Here is a 14,361-nt window from a genome sequence, read left to right as displayed (position 1 = left end):
GCAATACCTGTTTCACCAAGTCATCTAGCTGGGTGAGGGCTGTGGCCACCAGTATCTGGCACACATAACATTTGTTTTTCTGCTGGTCAAGGATATCCATTACCCCCACCCAAGAAATGGAGGGCCCCCCGCTGGCAGTTCTGCTGTGGAGCCTGATGGCCACAGGCAGGTAATGAAAGGAGAACTCATGCAGCTGATGTGTCTCCTTGTCCTCTCTGAGGGCCACTTTTAAGGTCACCTGGAAACCCATTAGACTAAAATGGGATGCTCTGAGCCTAGAACCAGCCATGTCTTTGTTTTTCTGCGTGGGTCCAGGGTGCAGCTCGCTCATGGCTGTGTAACATGCTCTACGGTGCCTGAGAACATGAACGCTCCTGAGCTGGGGAACTTGGAGGCAGCAAGAAGGTGGCAAAGGGGCCACTGCTTATGATATAGGTGTTATCTGTGAGCTGGGTTTTTAAAAGGACTTTGTATCCAGTTTCTGAGAGCAAAGCCACTCATCCCAGAAGGGTGGCCCACAGGGAGAACCCGGGTCTGCTGGCCGCACTTCACCCGACCAATTGGGTCAGCCGCCTTGTTCCATCACCTGACGGGGCCCAAGTCTCCCCAAATTCCACCAGCCTAAGTGTGCTCCAGACCTGGACATGATGCAGAAGTGACTTGGGCAGAAGAGTCAACAGGATTCTTAGAGCATCAGAAAAGAAAATTTTAAAGGTTTGCATGTTTATTTATAATGACAATTTACATTACTCCAACAGAGGAGCCCCCTTGCTATGTTCTAATTCTTAGCCATTAAGTCCTACAAAAATAAACCCAAGCTTTCACAGTAACTTAATACAGAACTAAAGCCTTTATAGCTATTAGAGGGGTTTAGTTACCAAGGTGCTTATTTTCGACAAAATGCCGTCACTCAGAGGACGCATGCGTATACTAAAGTTCTGACCATCGACTCATGCAACAAATGTAGACCCCGCCCTCCCTCCACCCACCGTTACAACACAAACACAAAACAACGATGGACAACAGAGGGGAAATATACTCTTGGTCAACTGACCTTGCAGAAAAGACTGGCTCGTTTCCAGGTGGATGAGAACACCAGAGTGTGGCCAGAGTCCAGCAATGACTGACCAGCCCAGGTCAGAGGCTGGCAGGGACCACAGAAGGGCCAAGGCGCTGCCGGGGCTCATCCCAGGCTCCAACCCCAACCTGGAAGCTTGTGTACACCAGGCTCTGTGCAGCAGCTCCGTGGCTAGCGTCCAGGGCCCCTGGCCACTACTCCCAAATGCTTCTAGTCCACCCACCCCTGGCCAGCCCCAACCTTGACATCAGTGTGGATGCCATCAGGGTGGTCTGGTTCACTTATACAACATGATCCATGGGAAAACCCCTTCCGTGCCCTCCACCCACCCACCCCTGCCCCCCCACACCACCCTGTGCTGGCCCTGCCTGACTCCTGAGACCCCACCCTTGGCAGTGGGGGTGCCAGGCCAGCAGCACCAGGGGCCAGCTGGGTTACAGAGATGCACTTGGCTGCCACCTTTGCCAACAGATTTGGTTCCACTTTCAAAAGTCAAAGCTGTCATTAAAAAAAAAAAGTCACAAAGTAAGGATTCAGCTTTCACTATAGAAACCTTTTTGCAAAATACCAAAACCTTAGAATTAGGCTATGCACAACTAAAAAGGAAACACAGGTAAAGAGACCTCAAAGAGGTTACCCATGAATACTTCCCCAAAACAAGTGGTTCTAACTCAGACCATGTCCAAGCTCAGTTAAGTCCAAAACACAAGTAGCAGTATGGGTCTCTTCCAAATCCGTAAACAAAGTGACCACTTCTCCCTGTAAGTGCAGCGTTTTCCTCACGTCCTGACACACACAGCGTCAGTTCTGCGCCACTTCAGTAGGAGCCTGCAAGAGATGACAGGAAGTCAAGCATCTGCTGGGATAAGCTGGCACTGTTGCCCCTGCTGGCAAGCAGGAGCCACTCAGCCTCCCTCCTGCCCCCAGAGTCAGGCTGGCTACCCCCATTCTTCTCACAGCCCACTCTGAGAATCCTACTTGTACAATACACTGGGGACAGGGAGGCAGCTAGTGGCAGGAGGCCTAGTCTTTCCAGGGCCCACCTGGCTGTCCCGAGGCGCTGGGTGGGGTTGGCACCAGGCACCCCATGTGGGACGCTCTGCCCAAACCCTAAGGTGCCCACAAATCCACTGGGACTTTGTTAAAAATGAAGCCTCTGATTCATTTAGGGCCAGGTTGGGCCAAGACACTGGCTTTGGAGCAAGGTCTCACTCGCTGGCTTCACTTGGGTGGTGAGCCCCCAGCCCACGCGACTCTCGCCACCACCTCACCTCCCACACCTGCAATCTCACTTGGAGGATGCTGGGGCCTGGGTCCTACCCCAACAGATGCAGGTTTAAGTTGGCCAAGAGCCCCCGGGTGACTCATAAGGTCGAAGCCCTCGGTTTGGCTTCGACACCTCTGGGCCTCTCTTCTTCCTGAGAAACTGAGCCTGCTTCCCACTTTCCTAAGCTCTCCAGGTGTGCCTGACCCTACACCCTCCCACCAAAACGTCCAGAAGGCTCATCCACTCACCTTTGGCTGCACCCTCACACCCTGCCAGTCCCGGCCCTGTGGGAAGTGGGGTTGCGACGGGTGGTCCCATTGCCCCTGCCTCCTCGGAATCCGCCCCGAGAACTGCGGCCACGAAGAAACCTCCCTGACACCCCAAAGGTCTCTGTGTTGAGCTTCCTCTCTTCGGCCCATGTCGTCCGCCTGGAGCTAAACCATAGAGGAAATGCTGATTGTAGCAGGCGCTGACTCCCAGGCTTCTGGCCAGGCCTCGTCCTCAGAGCGGCCCAGGGAAGGAGGGACAGACTCACCAGGGCCGCTACAGGGAAAGGGCGGCCCCGTCAGCTCTGGAGCCCAGCTCCAACACTGCAAGTGCTCCCTGCCACATTTCCAACCAGGACTATCCCCACAGTGGGCCGGGGATCAGGATCCATCTCTACCATCTCTGTCACCACAGGCAAGCAGTGATACTAGTTAGCTACCAAGGCAGCCCCTGTTGCTTGCTGGGCACAGAGAGGAGCCCTAGAGAGGCCCAGGGGCCCAGGAGACCTGAGACCAGAGCATGAAGTGGACCCTCCTAGACAAGGAGGGGGCTAGGATAGATGGAACAAGGTCCCTGGAATGTGATGCTTCTGCTTTGGGGGTTGGAAAGACAGGGATACAGCATGGACACTCATGCCACCCAAACAAGCCACTGGTGGGAGACTATCTCCTACATCCAACTGTGTGCCCAGCACTCCCATCCAGCACTCCTACCGAGCAGACAACAGCTCCAGCAGCACACCCACCCTGAGCTCCTCTTCAGCCGGAAACCTGCTGCTCCCACAGACTTCCGTGTTCAAAGAAACAGCAACTCCACCCATCAGCCGCCCAGGCCAAAAGACTTAGAAGTCATTCTGGACTCTTCTCTTGTTATGTTGGCCAATTCTGTTAGCGCCACCTTCAAGACACATTTAGACTCTACTCCTTCCTCTGTCACCACCACTGCCTGGTTCCAAGCCACCTGTGCTGCAGCCCTGGCCCCTAACTGGCCAGTCGGCAGCCACACTTGCCCACCGTGCAACCACTCTCACCCTCACCAAGGCCCTAAAACATCAGACCACACCGCGCTTCGGCACAAAACCCTCTGATGGCTTCCCGCGGCACTTGGAACAAAAGCCAAAGTCACTGCCACGCCCTACAAAACCCTACAGGAACCCATCCCCCAGACTCAGTCTGAATGGAAGCACTTCCCGCACTCATCTGCGCAGCCTGCTCCGCCTGTGAGAACTGATCATCCATTTCCCATCCAGGCCATAGCCCCATCCCATCGCCCTCACTGCCTGGCCTTCACGACATGCTGTTCTATTTTTCCCCTGGCAGAACATGAGCCTGAGGAGGTGGGGCTCTCCAGCCTGCCTTCTGAGGCCCCCTCAACGCCCCGCGGCATGTCTGGCGCTCAATCTGCAGGACAAATGGGCCCAAGTCTCCAAGCCAGGCCCACACTGTAGATGCCACCCACTCCCTAGGTTGCTTCGCGGGACTTCTGACCAGCTGTTAGGTGTGAAAAATAAAACACACCACATGGTCCCTGGCCTCAAACAATGAAGTGAAGGAAAGCCAGTGTGAGCACGCTCTAGCCATACCTCAGGCTGCAAAGCAAGGTCCTCAGGCTGCCAGGCCAGCGGGACCAGCAAGCAGAGCACAGTGAGGTATGCTGAATGTGGATACGGGTCTGCCGGGGAGGGCGGTGCAGCCCAGCCTTTGTGGGGACAGGGCAGCAAAGCCAAGAGGAAACAGGCTTGACCTCAGCCGACTCCTCGGGTCAGGATCCCCAAGAGGCTTCCCACACGCAACCTGCTAGGACTCCTGCGCCCATCATGTAGAAACGCAAGCAGGACCCTAGAACAGCTACCCTGAGCCTCAGAGTCCAGCTCTGCCCTCAGGTTGAGAGCCCTCAGTCCTGTCCTTTCTAGATTGGAGGACTGTCCTCCCCTCATTCATTCAGCCTCTCACCTGGTCTTGAGTTCAGAAGAGATGTTGTCGAAGAATGACTTGGATTTGTCATAGTAGCAGTTGGGCCCCAGAAGGTCTTCCTCGGCGGGTGCTTCGGCACTCTGGGTCACCACAGCCAGGTCCTTTTCTTCCCCCTTCTCAGCCTTGTCATCTACAAAGAGAAGCAGAACACGCGGAGATGGAGGAGGGGCAGAGCGCACAGCCTTCTAGCAGGGTGGTCCCTCCGGGCTTACTCGGGAGCCACCCTCACGCTAAGACATCAACTATGCCTTGTGCAAAGCAGAGATCTCTTCTTCTACCTTCTAAGCACAGGTCTCGTTCTGTCGTCTTGGCTGTGCAGTCTGCACCTTATCCCACCTGTTTTCACACCTCCCGGCACCTCACTTCATTAATTCCTCACTGCCGGTCACCATCCGCCTGGGCGTCCCCGGTTCCTCCAGGCATCTCTTCCTTTTCCTTGAGACAGTCTTGCTCTGTCGCCCAGGCTGGAGTGCAGTGGCGCAATCTTGGCTCACTCCCACTGCAACCTCCACCTCCTGGGTTCAAACAATTCTCCCGTATCAGTCTCCCAAGTAGCTGGGATTACAGGCACCCACCACCACGCCTGGCTAATTTTTGGATTTTTAGTAGAGACGGGGTTTCGTTGTGTTGGCCAGGCTGGTGTTGAACTCCTGACCTCAGGTGATCCACCCACCTCAGCCTCCCAAAGTGCTGAGATTACAGGCGTGAACCACACCCGGCCAGGCATCTCCTCCTAACACTCTCTAGGGGTACTCCTGTGCAGAGGATAATTTTCATATGATGAGCCAAACCTTTAAAATTCAGTTTCTTCTTAAATTCTTTGTCAAGCTCCTCTCGGTTGAACTGGGCATTTGCACTCTCGAAATCAAAGTCACCCTCAAATTTGATTGTGTTTTCCTTGACGTTAGTTGGACGGTTTTGCCCTCTGGAGCGATTCCTTGTTCGCCTGTTTCCTGTGAGGACAAAGGACAGCCCTGGTTTAAGTGGGTCACCAATCCAGTGATCTCAAACACCTCACAAGGAGTTTCCAGGCACACCCCTAAGGCCACAGAGGGGACAGAGCACACAAGCAGCGACTTCACACCAGCACCCCTGAAACCGTCACCCAGAGAGGCAGGCAGGAGGGCAAGCAGAGCTCAGCCTGATCACTCGTGGTCCCCAGAAATCAAGTGGCAACAGGTGTTACCTGATCGCCTCCTCTGAGGTCTTCTGTTCTCGTCATTCACCTGCCCTTGAGTTTGCACAGCTGCCGGCTGGACTACATCTAAGGCGCAAAAGGGAAGAGTAAGGCAAAGCTCCTACAGAAGCCAGAAGCCAGAACCCAGCTGTGGAAGCAGGCCCCACCACCATGGGGCACGCGGCCAGGGTGGTACCGCAGGAGGCTGCTGCACAGGCCTGCCCTGCAAAAGCACATGGGGCTTAGGATGAGGGAGTAGTATTTTTTTAATTAAAAAAAAAAAATAGCCCAGGAAGTAGTGTGCCACTTATAGAACATCAAGCAAACTCCAGGAAAAGATGTGTTCAAGTACCGCTGGCCGTCTTGCTGCTCGGCTGGGCCTGACGACCGTTGAGCTGCGTCCCTGTAGTGCCCTTGCCAGGTAACAGCTTTTTAGCATTCAGGTTGTCAGCAGAACCAGTCTGCACAGCCTGCTCCACCATGGGGCTCTTGCCGACTGGGATGGATGGAAAACCAGCTCCTGAATTGAGGAGGGGAGGAGGGTTTAAAAACAGAGAAAAGAAGCAAGCCTTATATCTCCAGGCATTTCTCTTCTGCTGGCATGTCAGGAAGGAAAGGAGGGCAACTGCCTAGATGTTCTACCAAATCCAGGCAAAGCACCCCCAGACTGGGCCATTCCCTCTGAGGCTAGCCCAGGCAGTAAAAGAAGGCCAAGTCACTGGGCAACACCAAGGCCAGTTCATCTTTGGACTCCCCACTCCCAAAGCCCTGAGCTTCCCAAGTTAGGGAACTTCAAGGACAGGAAAAACACCCTGCCTACAAACAGGCACCTCCCCAGCAGTGTGGAAACAGCTTTCTTAAAACCACACAAGCTCCAATCCCAAAGGAGCTCAGCAGCCCCAAGATCATGATGAATTCAGGATCTGAGAATTTGTTTCATTCTGGTCCATACTGGAGAAGAACCAGCCCAGCCTGGGATTTTCTAGAAAATGCAGTGATCAAATTCTGAAGTTAAATTCTAGAACACTGTCACTTCCACTTAAGGTACAATAACACTAAAAATGATGAAGCAGGAGCTGACTTCTGAGACGTAGCAGCCTACACTTCTCTCAAGGGCAAAGGCTCATCATGAAGACACAAAGGGCTCCTAGGTAGCCTTTGGCAAGGGGCTGTGCCTATGAAACTGCAGTCCGAGGCCCATGCACAGGGGATGAACCCTCAGAAACCAGGCCCTCTGAACCAGGAGGAAAAAGGGAAGCACCACCCACCTCTCTCCATCTCCTCCCTTTCCAAAGTTCCAGGACCTGTAGGGACTCTAAACAGGACAATGTGGGACTGGGTGTAAGTGAACAGAGATCTGAAACAGAAAAGGCACCCTAACCACAGGGTAATTATTATTAGAGGAACAGCCCAATACACATGAAGACTGGGCATCTCATCTTACTGTTTTTATGGACTAGAAATGAAAAAAAAAATTGACTGTAGAAAAATTCCTTGTAACCAGATCAAGAGAAGCTCTCAAAGGGCAGGTTGGAACGACTCTGCATAGAGGTCTGGCAAGTGTCCTCTGGCGGGAACGCACCCCGGCCACTTTCTCACTGATTGTCTCACTCAGCATGTCCGGGAGACGAACACAGCACTGCCTGCTTCTGTGCCTGATCATACTGTGACTGCAGGGGCATGGATATGGGGTTTGTCTGCTTTTTACACAACCAACTAGTTCAAACAAAGTCTTGCCCTATGAGCAGGTTTAGGTAACTGATCCTAAGAGCAATAGAAGTATCTGTGTCATTTTTAAGTGGGGAAAAAAAATGACTACTCTGTAACTCAGATACACAGAGTGCATGCAGGATTTGGAAAGCAGCACCTGCAGAATGACAGACTGACAGCAGCTGTGTGCCATAAGGAAAGCCCAGGCATCATCCTGGACCAGGGCCGGGTAATGGCGATGGTTCGGCTTGTCAGGGCACTACGTTTAACACAAACATACACAAGATCATCAATGTGAATTTTAGAACTTCAGGAGAAATGAGTAGAGTGTGAGGAAAGGTCTAGAAACCCCACGGGTGCTGCCGCCACCACAGCACAGAGACAGGTGGTGTACACCAGCACTGGCCAGCTGGCCATCAGGCTGATACTGTCCACCTGGCCAAACAGTTGGCAACTGTCACCCAAGCCCCTAATTTTGAATCCCCTCAACGAGTGACCTATGAACCACACAGATCAAAGAGCAGCACAGGCATGTCAGGTGCTTTGGGGAGTCTCCCCTGCAGCATTCTAGAACACATTTAGGACCCAGCAAAAACCCCAGGGAAATGACTTTCTGTGAACAGTGAAGTTTCTTGTATGTGGTAGTCATGGTACAGGTCAACAGAGAACCTGGACCCAAGGAGAGAGAACAAACTACTCCGCTGATTCTTTGTAATCCCTTCTTTAACACTGAGAGTTCATAAATCAGGACTACATGCTGAAGCAAACAAGCAGCTCAGTGGCTGCACGGGCTTGGCAAATGATCTGCTACAGCTACTGTCATTCTGTCTGCTGCTTTACCCCTCGCTCTCAGAATGGTTTGCAAGACAGCATGCAGTTCTCCCAAACTGCTGTTACCCTTGGCAGTGAGCTGCTGTGGCTCTGAGGACAAGTCAAGCTCTGAAACGGGCTGTGGAGATGGAGAAGAGCTAGGGCTGGAAGCAGCGGCTGAGGCTGGAGGGCTTACCAACTTCTCTAAAGGAAGATAAAGGAGAAAGAGCAAAAAGAAAGCACACAAATAAGTCAGGATACACTTGTCTTGTGTCTAGCAAGCTTGGAAAGAGCCAAGCAACCTCTTGTAGGATTCTGTCATACAAACACATTTTAGAAACATAGAGAGCTGGGCTGGGAAGGCCACCTGTCACACTAGGAACAGCAACCAAGACAAGCATGATTTGTAGCAGCAAGTGGCCTACAGACCTCGTTTAGGGTTCCCTATCTCACTACTTCATGCTGGATTCTGAGCAAGGGTGGTGGATCACCTGCCAATTCTACACTCTGAGCCCATCTGCAAAGCTAGGTCCAGGTCAAGGACAAGGCAGGATCTCTCTCTACATATGAAGAATAGAATCATACTCTGGGGTTTCTCAATCTCGGTTGAAACCATTTTTGAGCGAGGCATTTACAGTAGAATAAGGGACATGATGGGTGGGTTTGTATTTCACTTCTATATTTACAGGCTTATAAATGCGCACATAGCTAGACCTCATCTGTAATACTACATATATATCAGCTATTTCTTCTTTGAAGAAGATATACCAGGACTTCCACCTATTTATTTTTTGAGACAGAGTCTCACTGTGCCGCTCAGGCTAGAGTGCAGTGGCGCAATCTCAGTTCACTGCAACCTCCGCCTCCCAGGTTTAAGCAATTCTCATGCCTCAACCTCCCAAGTAGCTGGGATTACAGGTGTGTCCCACCACACCCAGCTAATTTTTGTATTTCTAGTAGAGACAGGATTTCCCCATGTTGGCCAGGCTGGTCTCGAACTCCTGATCTTGTGATCCACTCGCCTGGACCTCCTAAAGTGCTGGGATTACAGGAGTGAGCCACTATGCCTGCCTGGCCCAGGACTTCCACCTAGATCCGCCCTGACTCTTCGAATGAATTTTGATTTGATTCTTCTGTTCCAACACTCAGGCCGCTGCCTCTTTTACTTTCAGTTGAGTAGTTACCAAATGCCCTCACAAGCTGAAGTTGCACTGGGTAATTTACTAAGTGTGCAACAAAACAGTCTATGAGCTGAGCATGACAAGAATGCATATCCCCACCCTCAGGCTCCATCGCTCCACTCAGTGACAGTTACAGGCAAGGGTAGTTTACCAGACAGAAACAGGTCACTCACCTAGACCCAGGGAGGCGGCATACTGCTGGCTGAGCAGGGAGCTGGCCGCCAGCGGGCCGTAGGGCGCCATCCCTCGGAAAGGGCTGTAAGGCACGTGCGGCTGGAAGGGCGAGGCGGAGGCAGAACCCAGGGAAGACTGAACAACGAGACATCGGGTGAGAACGGCGAAGGCCATCCCATCACCCCGCGCGCCTTCATCAGGGCGCTTGTTCAGCTGGGAAACAAGCACTGTCCCATCAGCCTGCACCCTTGAGATGCTGGAGGAGCCCTTGGGGTGCAAGTTTCCAGTATGGTGAGAGCTGCCTTTTCCACAGCATTTCAGTTCCAGTTTTACCTGTCCATGGAATTCCTTTTTTTTTTGTTTGTTTTTTTGTTTTTTGAAACAGAGTATTGCTCTGTTGCCTGGGCTGGAGTGCAATGGCGTGATCTCAGCTCACTGCAACCTCTGCCTCCCAGGTTCAAGCGATTCTCCCTGCCTCAGCCTCCCGAGTAGCTGAGATTACAGATGCCCACCACTATACCCAGCTAATTTTTGTATTTTTGGTAGAGACGGGGTTTTGCTATGTTGGCCAGGCTGGTCTTGAACTCCTGACCTCAGATGATCTGCCCGCCTCGGCCTCCCAAAGTGCTGGGATTACAGGTGTCTTGTCCATGTATTCTAACCCAAATTTCTCCTAACTCAAAGCCATCGGATGGCTTTCCACTGCTCCCAAAGCCTGCACTGTGTAATCCCACCTTCCAGGACGGGTGCTCAGCACAGAACCTAATGCAGTCTGAACCCCAGAGGAGCTAGTGAATATTTAAATTTAGAAGTGAAGAAAATATTAATCTGGGCTCCCTGGTGAGCACGGGCAAAATAAGCCATAACCCAATAAGCAGGCACATGGCGTCAGATTTGCAAATCTGGTGTCGTACAACAGCAGCATGCAACGTCTGGGCGTAACCCGAGGGCAAGCCCTGCAGTCCCTGCAGGTATGTCACGCCACTCACAGCAGCTGCTCAGGGCTCAGACTTCTCCAACCAGAAACTAAGGGCAAACGCTATGCCCCAAACATCACAGGTCCAGGAGCATCCACTCATACCACACTACATTACATACACGTGCACGCACACCCAACTCCCCAGGTCTCCTTCCTTAAGAGTCACGCGACACAGCACACACCACCTACTGTGTGTGCTACAAGAATCAACACATTCTGTGAGAGCAGCAACAGCCCGGAAAAAAGTTAAGCCACTTTTCATTAAAAGGTTATTCCTCAGGCCAGGTGCGGTGGCTCACGCCTATAATCCTAGCACTTTGGGAGGCCAAGGCGGGCGCATCACAAGGTCAAGAGATTGCGACCATCCTGGCCAACATGGTGAAACCCCGTCTCTATTAAAATTACAAAAATTAGCTGGGCATGGTGGTGCGTGCCTGTAGTCCCAGCTACTCGGGAGGCTGAGGCAGGAGAATTGCTTGAACCCGGGAAGCCGAAGTTGCAATGAGCCGAGATCACGCCACTGCACTCCAGCCTGGCGACACAGCGAGACTCTGTCTCAAAGAAAAAAAAAAAAAGGTTATTCCTCACATTAAACATTCTGACCAAACATGCCACCAAGCTCCAAATGGAAACCAGCATCTCTTACAGCATGCACAGAGGGACAGTGGCACACTTACCTGAACAATGGCGGGATCCTGCGGGAGTGTGTGCTGAGCTTTCGGAGGTTCACACACAGTGATATCCTTGATGTCACTTCCTCGGAAAATGATGTACTCATAAATCTCCTCTCTGGGGGGCGCAGGCCTATCTGTAGGACGGTCTTCAGTGCCAAAGGACCTCACTTATGAGTGGAGAAACAGAAGCGTTATTGTTGTCCTCAGCCAGTTCAATCAACCCTGACACCACTGCTCCCAAGCCTTCCAAAAGACGGCGACACTTGCTCAGAGCCACAACACAGCACCCCAGGTCCACATTTCAACAACTACTTAATGCCCCGATTTTCAGTGGACAGTGCTGATAACGCACCAATTGGTGAAGCTCCAGACAACAGACAGTTCTAGATCACAAAGATGACAAGGAACAATTTCACAGACTGACAGTCTCATGTGCGAAGGCACCAACGTACAGAGCTCTCAGCAAAACAAGGCTTGCTTCGTAAGGCCTCCCTGTTCACATTTGACTGTAGATCAAACAGCCAGCCGGCTGCTTTATGCCCAAAGCCTCACCACACATTGCGCCTGAGGAGGCAGTTTTCTCACAAAGGAATCTAGACGAGTGTTCCCCTTACCCTTCTATCCATAACAAACCTTGGAACAGCTGTAACAGAAAACAAAGGGAGACAGGGTCCCAGGATTATGGACCTCTGACCCCGGCTTCCGCATCTATAAGGAATTCTGAATCTACTAACCCCTAACCAGCAGGCTTCCAGGAGCCCTACCAAATCTCTTTTTAGCAAGCCTCTAGGGGCAGAGCTGGGTGGGACAGCAGCCTCTAACTGATAAGAGCACAACTCCTGCTAACTCCTGGGCCTACTCTGGGCCCCAGCTTCTCTAACTGGGCTCTCCTGTAACAAGTGTAGTGAGGTCCCGTGGCTGCGAGTGAGTGCATAGCCCTGGCATACTCAACGAGCTCCTGAAGCCACGCAGGAGACGGGCTTCAAAAGGAGACACTCTCTGTTTGGAATGAGTGCGTTCTACACATGAGGTTCCCTGTGACCTAAGCAGCGTTTCAGACGCGTCTAGACACTTCAAGAACCCCTGGGAGCCTAGCGCCAGATCCAGCACACACACGGGCTTAGGCAGACGTGGCTCCACCGGCACTTTTCTCTGAGAGGCAGGGGAAGTGCACTCCCCATCTTCTCTGGGTGATGAAGACAAAGAAACTCTGGACCACCCGCTGCCTCAACAACCTCAGAGATTCTGACTCTAAAGAAGAGCCCCTCTCCTGTAAGTCTCCCGGCGGCTACAGCGGGTTACCAGCGCCCACAGGCGGCTGTCACCAAAAGGTAAGCCCCACAGTGGGAAGGTCAGGATAGAGCAGGAGAACCGTTTAAACCGGGGCATCTGGCTGCCAACGGATGCTTCTGCCTTGGCAGGAGGCTGCATTAGGACGCGGTATTTGTTCAGGATCAAGGCCCCAGCTGTCTAATAGGTTCCAGAAAGCCTTGCAGGATTCGCGTGTTGTGACCCCACCCCCAGCCTTCGGGAGACGCCGGGACACTGGCCCCGCCGCCCGACCTCGAGGCTCCCCCGCAGGGATCTCCCCAGGCTGGCGGGGAGGAGGCCCGCTGACGGGAGCCGCCCTGCTCCTCCGAGCTGGCACCTGCAGAGGTGGGCCGGGCGGCCGAGGGGGCGGCACCGCGGGGGCCGGGCCCGCCCCTCACCAAACACCGCCTGGCGCCCGCGCACAATAACGCCGCCCTGGGAGCCTAGGAAGACCATTGTGCGGCCGGCTACGCTGGGGGAGGGTGGCGCGCGGGAAGGGGGCGCCTCGGGGGCGTCCGGGGTGAAGGCGCGGGCAGGGGATCTCGGCCCGGGGGTGCCCTGGGTGGGTTCTGGGCGGGGTCTGGGCGCCAGGCTCCGGGGTGGTACGGGAGTCTCAACGCCAGGCTCCCGGGCGCCCCGGGGCGGGGAGGGCGGCGCGGGCCGGGGCTGTTGGACGGGGGTCAGCGGGCTCTGCGGGCGCGGGCGGTTGGGGCCGGCGGGCGCGAGGGCGGGCGGCGGCCGCTACCTTTGGCGAGCGCCACGGTGGAGTTGTCGGTGTCGATGGTGTAGAGAATGCCCTCGTAGCGGATCTGCGCCTTGGAGATGAGGCTGATCTTGCTGCCCAGATACGGGGTGCCTGAGGAGCCGCTCATGGCGGCGGCCGGGGTGCGTCGGGCCGCGGGGGGGAACGAGCGCCGGGCCGCGGCCCGCTCCGCCGCCGCGCGGTGGCCTGGCCGCCCGCTCCTGCGCTCCTCCGCCCGCCGCCGCCTCCGCCTGGGCGCCTCCTCGCCACCGCCCGAGGGGCCTGCGCGGGCACCCAGCGAACTAAGGAGGGGCGCGCGACCGGGGCTCTGAGAGGAGCGCGGGGGAGGAGGGACCACCGCAGCCACATCCGGGGCCTCGCGCCGCCACGCACCGCCCCCTCACGCTCGCGGCCCATTGGCTCGCCGCGCCCGCCGTCCTTTAAATATGGCCGGGCCGCCAGCTGGGGGGGGCGGGCCCGCGCGTCGCTTCTGCGCAGCAAGGCGCCGCCGGCCGAGGGCGGGTCTCCCCGGCGCTCCGCCCCCCCCCTCCCCAACCTCGGCCGGCTCCCGGCGGGCCCCTGGCGGAGCTGGGAGCACGACACTGAGCGGGCGGGGGAGGGGTGGGAAGCAGCCCAGGCGGAGCGCGCGTGCGCGTGGGCGGGCGGCTGCGGTTTGCAAGCTCAGTGGGCGGGACCGGGGAGGAGGGCCAGGCCCCGCCCGCGCGCGTGCCGGCCCCGCCCCGGACCCTGGGCGCCGCGAACGCGGAGGCTTTGCCCCCTTGGCCTCAGTTTCCCCTCCTACAGAAGTGGGGTCTGGACGACTCCCCTATCTTGGGCCAGATGCGCCTATAGCCCTCACCCTCATGGGGGACCGGGGAGTGGCGGAGGCCCTGGGAGCCTGGTGTTCCCGGGGAGCCCCGGGACTCCCGCCCCAGTGCCCAGGTGCCGGCGGGGGGCGGGCGCGGCGGCAGCTCCCGGGAAGGCGGCGCTTCCGGCGTGGCAGCCTCTAAATATAACA

The 14,361-nt window shown here is 55.1% G+C and overlaps 1 protein-coding gene across 6 annotated transcripts; it reads right to left on the bottom strand.

Annotated features, from left to right (window-relative positions):
• Window positions 1-706: 706 nt before the first annotated feature.
• Window positions 707-13,731, bottom strand: LSM14B (LSM family member 14B). Of its 6 annotated transcripts, none has more exons than XM_054468091.2 (10): window positions 13,347-13,729; window positions 11,294-11,457; window positions 9,637-9,772; window positions 8,370-8,486; window positions 6,115-6,282; window positions 5,772-5,849; window positions 5,377-5,538; window positions 4,565-4,715; window positions 2,594-2,779; window positions 707-1,906 (listed from the first exon to the last, which is right to left on the bottom strand). In XM_054468091.2, exons 1-9 carry the CDS (start codon window positions 13,471-13,473, stop codon window positions 2,608-2,610), a joined length of 1,275 nt encoding a protein of 424 aa, XP_054324066.1. In that variant the 5' UTR covers window positions 13,474-13,729; the 3' UTR covers window positions 707-1,906; window positions 2,594-2,607. The 6 variants fall into 6 exon arrangements, with proteins under 6 accessions (XP_054324066.1, XP_054324069.1, XP_054324067.1 ...); XM_054468094.2 differs by lacking the exon at window positions 13,347-13,729 and adding an exon at window positions 12,854-12,991; XM_054468092.2 differs by lacking the exon at window positions 5,772-5,849 and having other exon boundaries at window positions 13,347-13,731.
• Between the last annotated feature and the right edge of the window lie 630 nt (window positions 13,732-14,361).

Source organism: Pongo pygmaeus, chromosome 21 (genome assembly GCF_028885625.2).
Source record: "Pongo pygmaeus isolate AG05252 chromosome 21, NHGRI_mPonPyg2-v2.0_pri, whole genome shotgun sequence".
NCBI lineage: Eukaryota > Metazoa > Chordata > Mammalia > Primates > Hominidae > Pongo > Pongo pygmaeus.
The sequence above is the reverse complement of the archived record's forward strand: the minus strand, read 5'-3'. Positions and strand labels throughout refer to the sequence as shown.